The sequence below is a fragment of the Thamnophis sirtalis genome, unplaced genomic scaffold (genome assembly GCF_051295495.1).
Source record: "Thamnophis sirtalis isolate CommonGarterSnake01/CBP01778 unplaced genomic scaffold, rThaSir2_p1.2 scaffold_1, whole genome shotgun sequence".
Classification (NCBI taxonomy): Eukaryota; Metazoa; Chordata; class Lepidosauria; order Squamata; family Natricidae; genus Thamnophis; species Thamnophis sirtalis.
The window spans coordinates 59,978,634-59,996,044 of NW_028261381.1; the positions used below are offsets into that span (position 1 = coordinate 59,978,634).

General features: G+C 46.2%; 1 protein-coding gene across 9 annotated transcripts in view; it reads right to left on the bottom strand.

Annotated features, from left to right (window-relative positions):
* The window catches only part of TNS1 (tensin 1), a 461,144-nt gene that overhangs the window by 392,329 nt on the left and 51,404 nt on the right, over window positions 1–17,411 (bottom strand). The window contains exon 1 of one of the 9 annotated variants that reach the window (XM_087712517.1): window positions 8,323–8,452. The exons of the other annotated variants lie outside the window; for them this stretch is intronic. Within the exon in view, the coding sequence (XP_087568643.1) occupies window positions 8,323–8,418 (96 nt within the window). The 5' untranslated portion in view covers window positions 8,419–8,452. Of the gene's footprint in view, window positions 1–8,322; window positions 8,453–17,411 lie in introns of those variants that run through there. 9 annotated transcript variants of the gene reach the window in all.

Consider the following 17,411-nt stretch of genomic DNA (forward strand, 5'->3'; position numbering starts at 1 on the left):
AGAAGCCAGCCAAGAAAGTCACAAATTAAAGATTATGTGTTGCTGGGAATTTACAAACATCGGTAAATATATGCCGGTTGCCAAACACCCAAATTTTGATCATGTGAGCAGGCAGATGCTACAATGATTGTTAGTCAATTTTTTTTCAGCATTGTAAGGGGCAACATGCTGACTCTCTAAACCACTTAGAGAGTGTGGTAAAGCACTGTGAAGCAGTATATATGTAAGCCTACGAGTGCTGTTGCTATTATAACAATTTTGAACAGTTGCTAAACAAATGGTGGTAAGTCAAAGACTATCCATATAAGATCATTAATTCCATAAAAGATGGCCAGACCATAGATAGTTCTTCAATGCAGTCTCCAAATCAGGCTTGCAAAAAAAAAAAAAGGTTATTGTATTGGGTTTACCAAATTGACCTATAATCCTCGCCTCGCTGAATTACAAAGATGCACTGTGTTACTGTGTGTGTGTGCATGCTCTGTGTGTATGTGCATGTATATACCAGCATAACTCTGAAACACCACAAGCGATTTCAACCAAACTTGGTACACAGATGACTTACTCTGTGGAAAAAAAAATACTGTGGGGGTAAGACAACCCTAACATCCCTTGGGGTGTGTGTTCTATTAAGATACAGCCTGTTGTGCCTTAAAATGGATTCTACTGTACTGCCATAAAATGGCTTCTACTGTATAGTGCAGTAGAGTTACCATGGTAACAACTTCACAGTACTCCACAAGGGGGGCTCCCTCTGGTAAGGGGAAAAAACCAACATTAGAAATTACATTTGGTCCGGACATTTTCCCCCTATAAATAAATACACAGGCAATGCCAGGATATCAGTTAGTCATCTATAAATTCCATTATGCCTCTGGGCCCACCAGTTGCGACTAGGAATTTGTCTCCAATTCAAGCCTTCCCTTTACATACATATTTTACTTTAAGTTCTGAATCTTGATTTAGAAATCTGCATCTTGTTATCGCCTATTAACTGTAACTAGAAATAAACAATACATTGACATCTTTCCCATCAAGCACTCTAATTGAAGAATCCAGTAAAATCACTCATTGTGATTACAAGCTAGAGCTGATAGTCACAAAACTCCTCCTGGTTCAACATTGCTTGGCCTCATTTCCCCTTCTAGAGTCTTTCTCCAATGGAAATCCTGAGAAGAAAAGTATCACTTTCTGCAGAAACCCTGCCTATATCTTTGTGATCAACCAAATAGTTTTACAATGGTTCAAATGAAAGATGATTTCAAAGAGGCAACATTTTGATTCAGATGATCCCTGGATTTTCCAAATCAGACCACTTCACTTCAAGATACCCCAAGTTCTGATGCCAACCTCTCATTATAATTGTTCTTATAACTAGATGCTGGATATTATTTACAGTGTGTGTGTGTGTGCATGTGTGTGTGTGTGTGTGTCTGTGTGTCTGTGTTCCAGCATAACTGTGGAACGCCTTGAGCAATTTCAACCAAACTTGGTACACAGATGACTTCCTCTCTGGAAAACAATACTGTGGGGATAAGACATCGCTAAGACCCCTCCGGGGGGTTGTTCTGTTAAGATACAGCCTGTTGTGCCTTAAAATGACTTCTACTGTACTGCCGTAAAATGGCTTCTGCTGTAGAAGCCTAAAGTGGAGTTGCCATGGTAACAGCTTCACAGTACTCCACAAGGGGACTCCCTCCGGTAAGGGGGAAAATCCAACATTAGACATTACGTTTGATCTGGACATTTCCCCCCTATAAATAAATACCCAGGCAATGCCGGGTTATCAGCTAGTGAGTTTATATAAATCCTCTTCTCAAATCCAAATGCTTTCCGAGAAGCAAGTTAACACAATTTCTCAATCACCCAGAGTTACTTGTTTGAGATGGAAACAGCCATAGAAATAATAAATAAATAAATAAATAAATAAATAAATAAATAAATAAATAATAATAACCTTTTGCAACTATGAGGGGAAGTGCATGATAAAGTAGGATTTCAGAAGAAATAATGAAAATACACATCCATAAATGGGTTCACATGAACCGTCTCCTCTCTGAAAACAACCCCTGAAGAAAGAAACCCCTAATTTCTGGTTGCAGGAAATGTTGCTTGTGATAGATGTCCAAGCTCCCATCAGCCACTTAGCAGCTTATGCATTCTCAGCCTCTGGAAAGGGTTTAATCTGAAAGGTACCATAATCTTCTAAGTATGTAGACTAATGAAAGCCATGCGAAACCTGCGGCCTTCTTGATATTAGCTAAACTATAATTTTCAACCTTTTGGCTGGAAAGGGTGGAAGTGGATGTCTAGTTAATGCTGGAAAATGACATTCCTTTAAAATAAACATTTTTTTAAAAACATTATTTTTAAAAAAGGAGATGATGAAAAAACCACAAATGCCCTAACCATAATGTCCCATTACGGGTAGGGCATCCAGATATTCTCTGGATGTAAGAGTGCCTTCAATCTTCAATCCCTTCATCAGTGAGAGTGCTTTCGACCTTCAACCACTTACATAAGTGGGTCCTTAGCAGACCTAATTAGCAGCAGCAACACTTGGAAGAGCACCGAAGAGAGCATGGTCTGACAAAACTGTCATTCTTACTTGTCACACTATGGTAGCTGCCATGATCAGCACTTCACTGGAGTCATTGCAGCAAATTTACAGGGTATCTGTGATGTCTAACATCCTCTCCAAGGCCTCAGTGCAGCACAGGGCCAGAGCTGATGTCTTTCCCTTCTCTACAGAGTTTGCTACTAAACCTTTGTGGTTCTACAGTACCGTAGTTGCAAAATATGCTGTTAGCCCTCACTTAGCAAGACACTTAGCCCTCACTTAGCAAGAAGTCTGCGGCCCTCCCAAACTCTTTCAAAGATACCCCTTTCCAAAAGCTGGTGCTTACAATATCCCCTTCCTATAAGGTAAAGGTGTGCTAGTTGATCCCAACTCTAGGGGGCAGTGCTCATCTCCGTTTCAAAGCCAAAGAGCCAGCGCTGTCCGAAGATGTCTCTGTGGTCATATAGCCAACATGACTAAATGCCGCACAGAAAGCTATTACCTTCCCACCAAAGGTGGTTCCTATTTTTCTACTTGCATTTTTGCCTGCTTTCAAACTGCTAGGTTGGCAGAAGCTGGGACAAGTAACTGGAGCTCACTCTGTTACGCGGCACTAGGGATGCGGACTTCTGATCGACAAGCTTAGCGTCTTAGCCATTGAGCCACTGCATCCTTTATCCCCTTTTTATGCAAACACCCATTCGTCTGGACTTCTGGAATATCACTGGTGATGGAGAGCAGATGATTTGTAGCAGAGATGCAGTACAGTCTCTGACTTGGATTCCATTCTAGGCAAGCAGAGGAAAGAGCTAATCACTCTGATGAAAAGAGCCAATGAATGGGAAACCAGGAGGCAAAGTGACAGGGATACAAAGCATCTCTTCGTTCAGTTCAGTTCAGCTTTGCACAGTCAAAAGACAAACCATTTCATTATTAAAGGTTCCTGCAAGGGCAAAAAGAATGAAGGCAAAGCTGGTCCCAGGACTGCTGTGCCATAATGGTTTTTTCTGAACGCCCTCTTTGGGCACAAGTCTTCCCACTTAAGTTTCCATCATGTTCCCCATGCTTAGCCCACCACCTGAAAGCCAACCTACTTGATCAGGCCAATAATCAATGCAGCCTAATATCTCGTCTCCCAAAACGGTCAGATAGGATAGCATCATGCTATTGTTGTATGTTAGATTCTCAGTCCCCCATTCTAAGCCACCCTGGCCTTCGCCTTCTGCCCAACCTTTTAGCATTTCAGCCTCTCAGCCTTTACCAAGAAGGGTTCTACTTCAATCAAATCTTTTGAAATGTAATGGTTCAAAATCTGTACAGTTCTCTGTTTTTCAAAGGATGTACCAAATTAGTTTTTGCACATGTTCATATGGACACCCCCCCCCCAAATCCCCCAAATTCTATTTTCTCGGGCCATTCCTAAGCATCTTTAGAGTGGTGCAGTGGCCTAGAGGTGAAGCTCTCGCCTCACACATAATCAGGAAGCTGTGAGTTCAATTCTAGGTAGAGTCAGATATTTCTCTCTCTGGGCACAATGAGAATGTATCTGCTGAACAAAGCTCCGCATTGGCAACAGGAAAGGCATCCGGTCAATAAACACTCAGCTCCATTCAGTTGCCCAGACTCCACCACGCAAGGGATTATGGGGTCATTAAAAGATGATGATGATTTCTAAGCAACTTTACTTTGGAGTCTTCTGTTCTCAGCAGCTCTTACTTTCAAGAAACTATGAAGAGAACTGAAGCTTTGCTGATAGGCTAAGAACCAGCATTATGCTGTATTGGATGGAGGCTCATACCAGTTTCCAAATATCAGCTCAAGCTCACCACTTGCTGGTTGACCTTGAGACAGTCATTCTCTCTTATCTTAACCTAACCTGCCTCTTGTCAGAATAAAAATGTTTCCTAACTCCATGAAATCCATGCCACCATTCAGGGGTTTTCAAAAGAGGATAAATAATGCTATTCTTAATCTGATCAAACTCCCACGGATGTGTTGCCAAAACCAGAGGTATGGTTTGCAGAAAATAAGTTTAAGAAAAGTTTAAATGAAATTCTGTTTGTGGGTAACGCTGCAGGGGAAGTAGCTTTTTGCTGAGCTCTGGGACTTCTGTTCTTTAAAATGAAATATTTTTCTAAGGAATATAATGTATTTGGGTTTCTGTATGTCTTAGGACCATAAAATGTGAAGATAGAGAAATTTATTTCACATCAGCAGTGATGTCACAGGCATTATCCAATAGTATTTGTGACGCTTACCCAATGACTTTCACAGGGCATTCACTAATCCAAAAGACATAGCCATTAGGAAAAGAAGGAAAATTGCATCTTAAGAACAACGTATTACATCCTGACTGCTGGAAACATATGTTTTCCCAATAACAGCTGTGCTAGCTGAGATTTTAATTCCCTAAACACAATAATAACAGCCTGTTTATTGCATAGCAAATGGCCTTTTGCAACCAGCGTGATTTTATGTAATTTCACAACTGCAGTGCACTTTAAAGGCATAATTTGGAAACCCACACAAAATCTGATGTTTCAGAACTGCTGCTCATTGAGCAGACTGTTGTTAATGTTTCAAACTGATTCTCAAATTTTATTCATCAGAATTTCCAGGAGTTAAGGTGGCAAAAGAAAGCCCCCAAAATGGAACTGGTGATCGGAAACCGGAAGCCTGGGATAGATTGAAAATGATTCCCATATAAGTGGTGAAATGATTAAGAACCAGCAGCAGGTTTGCATGCCAACTCATGCCACAGAATCATACCTCGGTGTTGGTTACAGATGTTAGCCATTAATATGAGTGGGTTTCTCTACTCAGCTAGGACTAGAATCTACAGTCCAATTCAGCTACAGTTAACATGGCTGTGCATATTTTAGGTCTTCGGAGAGAAGACTGCTTGGAAAGGATGCAAGATGCCAAAGTTAGCTTTTGCTGTCTCGACCATAGCACAGAAACTGAATAGGGTTCAAATTGCTGAATAGCAATTTAAATTCTGAAGAAGGGAAAACCTTTGTTCCACCTTCTTAGATAGAAAAATTGTGCAAAACAAGGATTTGATTGATTTATTAATTTTATTCTGAACACAGGATTCAGAATTCCTGCTCCACTTTGACAGGACTCTGGTTTCTTTCCCTGTAGAGTCTGCGGTCTTGTTGTAAATGTATGATGTAGTGGGTTTAACACTTACAACTTAGGTAATTTAATAAACTATAACGGTTCAGGTAATGCTCAACATACAGTCACAATTCAGCACCAAAATTTCAGTTGCTAAGCAAGGCAAACAGAAGTGAGAAATGTTAAGTCAGTTTTGCTCCGTTTTCTGCAAATGACCACAGTTGTTAAATGAAACATGCAGTCATTAAGCAAATCTGACTTTCCCGCATTGACCTTGCTTGTTGGAAACTGGCTGGGAAGGTTACACATAGTAATCACGTGACCCTGGGACAGTGCAACTTTCATAAATATATGCTAGTTGCCAAGCACCATCACATGACTATGGGGATACTGCAATAGTTGTAAGCATGAAAACAGGCTATAAGCCACTTTCTTCAGTCCCATTGTCACTTCAAATACCACTAGTCTAATGGTTGTAAGTCAAGGACTATCTGTACTCTCCAGCAAGACTACAGCTCCTAAATCTCCTTGGTCTTTCAGCCATTGGGTTTCTCAGAGCCCCGACAAGTTGCATGACTTATGCACTTCTAATGTGGGAAGAAAAAACCTTCTTTATTCAGCCTTTAGGGGAGATAATTTTTTGGTAGCTATCAAAGGCAAGCAAGATGAGTTCCATAACCAAGATGTTAATAGGGTAGGGCAGGGCAGGGCAGGGCAGGGCAGGGCAGGGCAGGGCAGGGCAGGGCAGGGCAGGGCAGGGCAGGGCAGGGCAGGGCAGGGCAGAACCTGAAAGGGATCTTGGAGGTCTTCTAGTCCAGCCCCCTGCTCTAGCAAAAGACCTTAAACCATTTTAGACAAGTGGCTGTCCAATCGCTTCTTAAAAACTTGCAGTGATGAAGCACCCATGATTTTAAATGTCTTTAAGATCCCTTCCAAAAGATGACTTAAAAGGTATAAAGAACACAAGAAAACCCTTATTTTCTTTTCCCACTGATAGAGGCTGCAGAATGAAGAATCTCGGTGGAATCATGGACATGAGCACCTTAGCTAACCATCCCATGGTCCAGACATTGATGTCAGTGAGAAAGTGGGAAATAAATTTCCTCCTCCTTCATGACAGGGAATCAAAGAAGAACAAGTCAGGAAGACAGAGGAACAAAAAGAAACAATGACATGGTTTTGCTGACTGAGCTTCTTTTCTGCATTTTACCAAGCTTTGGGGAACCATTCCAAAGAAATTCTTTCCTCTCCATGCTTTCTCAGTATCCTTTCATGACAAAGAACTGCATGAACATCTGAACCTGTTCAGTTCTGTTCTTTCTTGTAGGAAGATCTTGTAGGAAGTGTGACCATTCCTCCCAAATGGCCCTAACTTTGGGACTACCACACCCAGTTGTTCTCTAAAACCTGAAACAATCAAAGGCTGATTGTTGTTTTTTTTTTTCTTAACAGATGGCAACTCTTACTTTGCCTCCAAAAGACTCCCATAGCGGGTAAGGTGCAGTGGAGAGGGATGTTCTCCCTTGGCCCAGGGTGTACGCAAGGAATTCGTCAGGGCAGAAATGGCATAGATCAGAGATCCAGGACTGCAATGTGTTTTTAGAAGAGCTTCATATTCAGAAAAGCTAACCAGAGATGGATAGAGCTACCTTTGCAGATTTAACCATTTATACAGGGCCTGCCCCATAATGCAGCAGAGAAGTTCTTTACAGTAGTCTCATCCTTCTTCATCCCTTACTAGAGACTTTCTAGAGAGGGACCCAGGGAAGGCCAAAAGTACCTGGGAACCATATAGGGTTGAATGAGACGGATCCTTGGAGCAACGTTAGAGGCAGATAGGTAAGGGACATACGTCTCTCCTTAGTCAGGCTGTTGTGTATATACTACCGCTTTCCCAAAGGCCTCGCTTGTGCCTGCATCACCATTCCTTACATCCCGGTGATGGGAACTGTAACCCACCACAGCTGGACGCTACACTTGGAGGAAGACTGGGCGACACCAGGGACTCTTGTAGAAGTGGGGCAAGAGAAGAATCGATGTCTTGGAGACCTTTTCTTTTTTTTCTTTCTTTTTTCGTGAGGCGCGTAGAGGGACCTGCGCCCGCCGCGTCCGCCGAAGAAAATCCCATTTCAGAGTATGCGGAATGAGGCAATAGGAGGCTGCCTTCCCCCGCCCCCCCCGCCCCCGGCGTGAATAAGAGAGGGACGTTGTGCGTGCCGCGCTTCTGTCCGCGGCTGAACGCGAGGCTTCTGCAGTCTGTGCGCCCGCCAGCAGGACAGCGCGGGGCGCTTGTGCGTCCAAGCGAGAGATTGGCACCGCACGTGGGTCGTTAATTCGGGAGAAGGACAGCTTATGATCCATAAAGATGACCGGGCCGTGGGGAGGGGAGGAGGGAGGGGGAATGAAAACTTGATGGGGGAAGGGGGGAAGAGGGGGGAGAAACAGACGTAAGTGAAGCCACAAACGGGCCAACCGGGCAAGGGGCGCGAGAGCCCAGGCTCAGCGGTGGGAGAAGCCGGAGCAATCCGAAGGCGCACCGCTTTGGCCGCCTCTCCTCGCCCGCGGTTTTTGAGGCCATCCCGCTTCCCACCCACTCACACCCACACACCCTCACCCGCGCGTTCCGGGCCCTGCTCTCTTACCTCCCGGTGCAGGCAGAAACGCAGGGGCAGGAGGCAGGAGAAGAAGTATTTTCCCCAGCGGATCAGGGAAGCAAAACACCAGCTCAGGCGCGTCATTGTTGCAGCAGCAGCTGCTGGACAGCTAGGATCCCACTTCGCTCCTGAGTGGGAATCCCCTTTAGTCTTCCTGGCCCTTCAGGGATTGTGTGTATGTGTGTGTAGGGGGCGCACGGCTGCGTGACTTCTGCAAGGGGGTCTTTCCAGCCTGGGAAGTAGGGGGGGTGGGGAGGGCAAGAAAGAAGCTGGCGGGAAACCGCTGCTGGTCCCGTTGCTGCAGCCGCGGAGCGTTCCCGCTCGTTTTCTGGATCCCAAGCCTCTGCAGAGCGCTGCGCGCCGCGGCGCCAGAGGAAAAGGCAGCGAGGGCTTCTGCGGATCCTCTGGACTCAACGGCGGCGGCGCTGGCCCGATGGATCCCCCCGCAGCTTTGACACGCCGAGTGCGGCTTCCCGACCTGCTGAGCGCTGTGGCGAAGCCGACGACACCGCCCCCTCCTCCTTCTCTTCCTTTGCCGCCCTCCGCCTCCCCGCCGTCCGGCAGCGGCGACGGCAACCGATGGCGCGGCCACTTCAGCCCCGCAGTGCGTGTGTGTGAGAGCGGGGAGGACGCCGGGCTGGAGCAGCTCCTTTCAACCAGCCGGGCTTCACTCCGGGCAGCGCAAGGTGGGGAGGGGAGGGGTGAGAGAGAGAGAAGAGGGCGGTAGGCGGAGAAGCACGTGCCGCATTCGGGAACCTGGACCTGCTTTGACGCTCAACCGGACCGCGAAGGACAGCGGAGTCCAGCTGCGTTATCCGCCTCGGGCGGAGGAGAGCAGCATCTCCCCTCCGCTCCCCACCTCGCCTTCATCCTAACAGATTCTGAGGCTTGGCTTGGCCTGGCCGTCCTGCGGGGTTGAGCTAATCAATAATCCTCAGCCTCTTTGCCTCTGGACTTCAATCATGGCACGCGCGGTCGCTCACACCCCTTTGCGCACCTTTCCCCCCCCCCCCTCCGTACTCGGGCGGGCAGATCACACACCGCCGCGTTGCCTTCGGTGGTCTCCCCTCGATTCATCTATCGACCCATTCAAACTTTTCCTAAAGGGGCTCCAATGGTCAAGGAGCCTGCCAAACTTTCTGCCCAGGTTCCTGCCCCCTTTCTCTGCTGATCTGATTGCCCCTCTTTATGGGCTGGTGACCTGGCCAGGGACATGCTTGCTCTATGAAAAAAGCAGTTCTCCAACCCTTTGCGGGGTAGATTAGTGTGTGGATGAACAGGACCATCAGTCCCCACCTGCACACAAATGCTTATTGTGCTCCACTTTGGTTTCTGAAGAAGCACCTATTGGTTCAAGCAGGTGGAGCCTTTTGCTTTGGGAAAGAGTGAACAGTAGGGCAAATGTAACAATTGTTGTTAGTTGCTAAGTCCTGTGGGACCCATCGCAACCCCTTAGACAATGTTCCTCCAGGCCTTCCTGTCCTCTACCATCCTCTGGAGTCCATTTAACTGGAGTCAGTGACTCCATCCAGCCACTTCATTCTCTCTCTCTCCCCCTTTTCTTTCGCCCTCAATCTTTCCCAGCATTAGGCTCTTCTCCAGTGAGTCCTTCCTTCTCAGTGGGTAGCAGGCAAGACCAAGAGGAAAGAGCAAGATAACTTCCCCAGAAAACCCATAAGGTTAAAACCTCCCTCTTGTTCTTGGAAAACGTGGGGTACCTAGTTTGAGGAACTGGATTTCAGAGGGGGACAATGGAACCATGTCCTGGTTGCTAGGAGAAATTATGTTTCTGTAACAGAATTTTTACTGTTACCTGAGACTCATACTAAATGCAGCAACATTCATCTCTCAGCCTGCATCAGTGCAAGCTTTTTTTTTTTTTAAACCTAGGGATTGCTGCTGCAGCAGCTAACATCCATACTAGAGAAGAATGTAACCAGACAAGTATGCAGGAACCTTTCGTGAATGTTCTCTCCTTTCCAAAAACACAAGGGGAGAAACTCCTTGGAGATTAGCAGGAGACCATGAGATTCTAAAAACAGGGATCTTGTTTGTTTAAAGTCGCCAGGTCCCAAACTTTGCAGAATGCTGCAAATTATAGGGTCTTCATCTGTCAGGCACAAGTAACCAGGAACAGGAGTTGAATTCAAAACACTAAAAGTTTATTATATGCTGCTTATGCAGAAGGATCTGCTGATCTACTAATGGTCAAGCTAAATTGGCACTAAATAAGGGTCACTGGAATTCATGGGGCTGGACTTGGGTCTCGTGGGAATGCAACCACTCCAGACTGATGACACATTTCACCCCGCCCTTGAGCTCCACTTCTTCATCTTCTACATCACTCTGGAAAACTGCCCCAAAGTGGTCGTTAATGCAGATTTCCACAGGACAAGATGCAGCAACTCCTTCCTGACCTCATCCTCCCCTCCCCATTCTCCCAGAAGTCAAAATGTATAGTTTTTTTCTTTGAAGATGTTTCGCTTTCATCCAAGAAGCTTCTTCAGCTTTGAAGAAGCTTTTTTTCATGAGAAGCGAAACATTTTCAAAGAAAAACCAGAAAGTCAAGTTGCTTCTTGAAAAAGTACCTTTGGGACAACCATAACCTGGATGACTGAGAATCTCTATAGTCAAAATGTATAGGTAACTTCAATATGTGGAAAGACTTGGGAGAAGCTGTCTAGGATGAGAAACACCAATTGTTCTCTACCTATTATGTGGTGCTTTTGTCCAGGAGCTAAAGCACCTGTTTCCTCCAGAATTATCTACACAACAGATCTAAGGAGGTCTGAACTACGAAAGAGTGACTGGCTCAGTCATCCAGCAAACTTCTTAGTGCAATCAGAAAAGGATGTAGATATATACCTAGGGTGGAGGTTCATTCTCCATCACAAGACCCTCACTTGATGTGACCTACACCTGACCCATTACAAAACCCATGAACCATGGTGGCGCAGTGGTTAACGAATGTAGCACTGCAGGCTAATTCTGCTGACTGCCGGCTGACTGCAGTTTGGCTATTCGAATCTCATGAGGCTCAAGGTTGACTCAGCCTTCCATTCTCCCAAGGTGAGTAAAATGGGAACCCAAATTGTTGGGGGCAACATGCTGACTCTGTAAGCCGCTTAGAGAGGGCTGTAAAGCAGTGTGAAGTAGTCTATAAGTCTAAGTGCTATTGCTATCACCAGACCTACCACAAGACCCTCACCTGACATGACCTCTCCATCACAAGCCCTGCTGATCACACAAAGCCCTTATAAGCAGAAGGACACCGACACTGACCTCCCCTAAGTTCCGCTGAAGATGTTACCTAGCCTGGTAAAGAAACGTTCAGACACCAACCCATAAAGCTCGGAGATTGAACCTCCCCTCTCATCCTAAACCAGAGCTACAGATATTCGCCAATACCTCCAAACACCTAGATTTAGCCACAAACCATCTTTGCAAGCCACTGAGGTTGAATGCTCACAAGTTGCTAAGCCACCAATAATTTAATTAGTCACTTGGCGTTGGTGCAATGTATTAACACTGTATCTGTAGTCAATTTCATTAAACCAAATTTTGTGTTTTCCTGAACCCTGTGTCATGAGAGAATGTGTGCATCTTCTTCCCGATTCCCTCTTGTCTTAAGAACATCCATATTAGATGGATCCCACAAGCTGCCTCTGCAGTTATGCAGAGATTTATATTCTTCAGAAGCATTTTCCCCCTACATTTGTTTTCTGCATAGTCTCATCTCTGCAATAAAAAGGCCTGCTGGGGATATAATTTCTTCCAGGCCAAAGAAAGCAATTACCTAATTAATGTACTGTTTCTTCCCACCAAACAGCCTTTCCTTATAATCACATGAGCCTTGGTGGACAGACAGTATCAGGCTTTCCGCACAGCACAAACAGGCCTGGCATCAATGTGTTTCTGCCACGTTCCCCACGAAGCTGCCTTCCTCTCCACCTCTCCAGTTCATGATGGAGACAGCTTTAAGTCATCCTTAGCTGGGCTGGGATTAAAGAATTCCTTTTCCCCTTAAACTGAGAATGTGCAACAGTAGCTGCAAAGTGTATAAAATCTACCTTGTGTATAAAGGCCGGTGACATCATAGTGGGGGCTTCCTAGTTAAGCCTGATGCTGGTGTATCTCCTCCAGTCCTTTGACAACTTCATCAGCTCCCCTTTCTGCTGTTACCTGTCCAAAAAGCCAAAGATACTAGCACCGGACCAGCAGTCTATCAGGATGACATCGGGCTGTAAGATAAAGGTAAAGGTTTCCCCTCGCACATATGTGCTAGTCGTTCCAAACTCTAGGGGGCGGTGCTTAGCTCCATTTGAAAGCCAAAGAGCAAGTGCTGCTCAAGGACTTCTCAATGGCAAAGGTGCACGGAACACTGTTACCTTCCCACCAAAGGTGGTTCCTATTTTTCTACTTGCATTTTTACATGCTTTCGAACTGCTGGGTTGGCAGAAGCGGGGATGGTGCTAGGGATTCGAACCGCCAAACTGCAGACCTTTCTCATTGACAAGCTCAGTGTCTTAGCCACTGAACCACCCCGTCCCCACTACATGGGGCTGTAGTGGTAGGCTATTTGGCTGTCTGTAATCTGGCTGCTTTAACTCTTTGCCTTCACAAGTTTAATACAAGGCTGAAAGGATAAAGTGATCCGTCTTTCTCCTACCTCTATATCCTCCCAGATGAAGCAAATTGGCTTCTAGAAGTCAGCATCTGTTTAAATAAAGGGAAGGAGGAGACAGAAATCCTAAATCAATGTGTTGCTGAAAACTTGGCTACCTTTGTTACCCAAGTCTGATTTTCTAGCTGGTTTTGGAAAAGGGATGTAGGAAGAACACAGAAAGGAGCCCAGAGATGACAGTCTATATAGCCAGTGCTGCATTAAGCAAATCTTTTTCCCATCAGCTGGTCATGTGAAAAAAAGGGAGGAGAACATGCCAGAGTAAGAATCAGCTAATTGTTTTACTTATCGTATGCCTCACATCCAAAACCAGAACAGAACTATTCAAGAGAGAGTTAAAAGAGACACAGATTTCATGGGGTATAATTTCTGCCAATTTAAGGATATGAGGTAGTTCTTTAACTCAGCACTGGGAAAAGGCTCTGGGTTTTCTCTTGTCTTAGGTGGTTCTGCAGATACTGTCATTCCTTAAGTGTGAAAATCTGATTCTAGTAAATTAAGTTGAAAAACTACCTAGTTCTGGTAAATCAATCAATAAAAGCCTTGGTAAGACGCTGAGCATGTCGATCAGAAAGGTCGGCAGTTCGGCAGTTCAAATCCCTAGCGCCATGTAACAGAGTGAGCTCCTGTTACTTGTCCCAGCTTCTGCCAACCTAGCAGTTCGAAAGCACATAAAAATGCAAGTAGAAAAATAGGAACCACCTTTGGTGGGAAGGTAACAGTGTTCTGTGCACCTTTGGCGTTCAGTCATGCCAGCCACATGACCACGGAGACATCTTCGGACAGCGATGGCTCTTCGGCTTTGAAATGGAGATGAGCACTGTCCTCTAGAGTCAGGAATGATTAGCACATATGTGTGAGGGGAACCTTTACCTTTTAAACAATGATATTCCCAGCACAATTGTACAGTATTCCCTGCATGTTTCCATTAAAAAATAAAAACTATTTCCAAATGGATAGCTAGCCAGAACAGTCTGCTGTTGCAAAAACAAACAAACACCAGAGGTTTCTAGCATTTTAATGATCAAGAAATGTATTAAGATGTAATTTTTTTATGAAGGAAGTTCAGCTCATCTGACCTCATTGTTTGCAATGATCTCTCGCTCGGTTAGCTGAAGATAACATTTTATGTATCTGATGGACTATAATCCACAAAGATTATTTATCATACACTACAGCAAATTTCTATTCAAGAAGCTTTTTCAGGATTTGCTTTAAAAATGGGAATGTTTCTCAGACTTCTATTTGGATTACTTTGATCCAAATACATTAATATGTTTTAAACTTGGCTAATGTTTGTAACACTACTCTAAGCATGCATTTTCTGCCTGCACTAGAAGTCAACATTTAGCTTTCACGGTTAGATTTGGGATTGGTTTAATAAATGCACAAGTTCATCTCTCTTTACCAAAAGTTTCCTGTTTTATTTTTTTATTCTGGACACAAACAATTTTTAACCTCTTTCTTAGAAGTTAATGGCCAACAATAAGACTCTGGATTACTGAGCACAGATTCAGATTCTGGAAATTTTTTGTTGCTGCAGAAATTTGGCAACTCGCTTTTCTATTGTTTTAGGCTTTGTCCAGCAGCAGCATTTTAAAAAGAGGTTATGTATAAACCAGCTAAATGATACTGATTTTTAAAAACGAGACACACAGAGAGAGAGAGAGAGAGAGACAGACAGACAGACAGACAGACAGACACATTTACCATTAATTTAGAACTGTCTAATTTTTGATCCTGACTTTCATTAAAAGAGCTACTTAACCTTGGTATAGCTAGAGATAGATGGATTGGGGGGAGTGGAAATCTCCTACAGCTTAGAAATAATTGAATGACAAATTATACAAAAGAATGAAGAATTATTTCGTTCTTCCTATTTGTGTTTCTACCCTTATAGGCAAAGCTAAGTACGAGTTGAAGGAATGCAGGCAGTCCATGGGGACCAGACTATATACTGTAATACAGATTCAACAGAGCCTCACCCAAAATCCAAAGAGGGTTCACGATTACTATTTGTGCAATCAACTGTGGTTTTTTTCTCCTAGCTGAAGAGAAGAGATTTTTGTCCTGAGTTTTGGGAGTCATCTCATCCAGTGCTGAATATTCAGCCTAATTTGATTCATTAGGTTGGCCGAGCTACACCTTAGGCTTTGCTCTTCGTCCCTATGGAACGATCTCCCCGTGGAGATCCGGACCCTTACTACTCTTCCGGCCTTCCGCAAAGCGATTAAGACCTGGCTGTTCCGGCAGGCCTGCGGCTGTTGATATATCCAGCCCCATTCTGAGCTATGAATGTTGTGAATTTTAATGTCTGTTTTTAAATTTTTATATGTTTCCCCTTCCTGCTTTATCTGTAAGCCGCCCTGAGTCTCTCGAGAATGGGCGGCATACAAATCCTAATAAACACTAAACATAAACACTTTTGCACCTTGTTAGCAGTAAGGTCAGTGTGGCTGCAGTGCTCAGTATAGGCCCCATTTCTGCTGAGAGGTAGAACCCATGAGACAAACGACCAGCTTAACATGTGCAGTGGAAACACAGGGGGCCTTAAACTCAGATTAGGTAGAGGACTGTCTCTAAGCGATATGGAGGCTGCCAGAAGCAATTTAATAATTTCAGATAATGAAGCTGAGAAGGGAAAGTTAATTTGGCACATCTGCGAGGCACCAAGCACAAATAGGTTGAATCAGAAGATCTCAAATGCCTTCCTGATAAAATTAAAGCATACTGTATATTTGCAATGTTTGGTATTTATAGAGCGCTTGACTCTATTCCCCTAAAGTGACCAGATTTTAAAATTGGTAAAGTGGGATACCATTGGGGGGTGGGGGAAGCAGGCCTTTTTCCATTTCAAGGCACTGCCACTTCTTCCACAGCCTCCTTCCCCCCCCCCCACCCCCGACCTCTTGGAAGGCTTCGGGAGGCTCCTGGGCGGCGGGCATCCAGACGGGAAGAGCCAGAGCGATCGGGTTGATTGGGATTTTAAAAAAAACAACAACGCCGGATTCCTTGAATGCCCACGTGTGTGTGCAACGCAGCAGGCCTTTTTCCATTTCAAGGTACTGCCACTTCTTCCATGGCCTCCTTCTCTCCCCACCTCTTGGAAGTCCAGCCAGCTGCCCGCCAAGCTCTCCGCGGAGACTCACCCAGAGTTTTCACCGCAATCTGCCTGGTGAGGGGAGGCAGCAGGTTGATGTAGACCAAATCCACATCCTGGTGCAGCAGGACCTCATCTATCCGGCTGGTGTAGAAGGGGATGCTCATCTCCTTGGCCAGTTCTTCCGCCTCTTCCTGAGTGCAGCCCCAGAGCACCTTGACCGCGAAGCCCTCGTCCTTTAGAAGCGGGATGATGACCCGGGCGGTCAGGCTGGTGCTGAACACGCCCACCCCGGGCAGCATGGTTGTTGCTGCTGCTGCTGCGGCTGCTTCTGCCTGCTTCCCTCCACCCTCACCTTTTTCCTCCCCTTCCTCCTCCTTTTCCTCGCTGCGATCTGGATGCCCAACGCGCCTTCCTTTCCTCCACGTTCGGCCCTTTCGCGCGGAAACTCAAGATTATGATAAGGTGGCCAGATTTTAACATGGGGGAACTGACCATAGTTTGACTGGGCGCGGCCGGCGCAAACTACCATCAGTTGCCCCACGCTCATCAAAACAAGTCCAGGGAGAGTAGGTGTTGGGCAGGAAGGCTTCTGGCGGCTCCCGGGCAGTGATGCCACCGCCATCCGCTCGTCGGCTCTTCCCGCCCGGATGCCCAAAGCCTTCCAGCCTGCCCGGGGAGAGTCAGCTGCGGTGCAGCCAGTGGTGGGCAGGAAAGCTTCTGGCAGCTCCCGGGTGGCAATGCCACCGCCATCCGCTCGCCGGCTCTTCCCGCCCGGACGCCCGAAGCCTTCCAGCCCGCCCGGGCTGAGTCAGCTGCGGTGCAGCCGGTGGTAAGCAGGAAGGCTTCTGACAGCTCCCGGGTGGTGATGCCACCACCATCCGCTCGCCGGCTCTTCCCACCTGGACACCCGAAGCCTTCCAGCCCGCCCGGGGTGAGTCGGTTGCGGTGCAGCCGGTGGTGACAGGAGGGCTTCGGGCCCCTCCTGGATGGCGGGTGTCCGGGCAGGAAGAGCCGGTGGGGGTGGCAGTGGCATCTTTGCGGCGGAGCAGAGGCACAGCAGTGCCAGCAGCAGGGCAGCCTCCATCGGGCAGCGAGGCAAGCTACGTATGCGAGGCTGCTCAGCCAGCCTGCCCCGCCACTCCTGTTAGTGCTCGGCAGCACGCTATCGCCACGCAGCCTCCAGCCCCGCAGGCCACCCTCCCGGCGCACAGCCACTAACATCCTGCAATTCCTTGGTAGTGTCGGTGGCAGCGGCGGCCGCAAGACCTCCTCCTCCTCAGCCATTGCCAT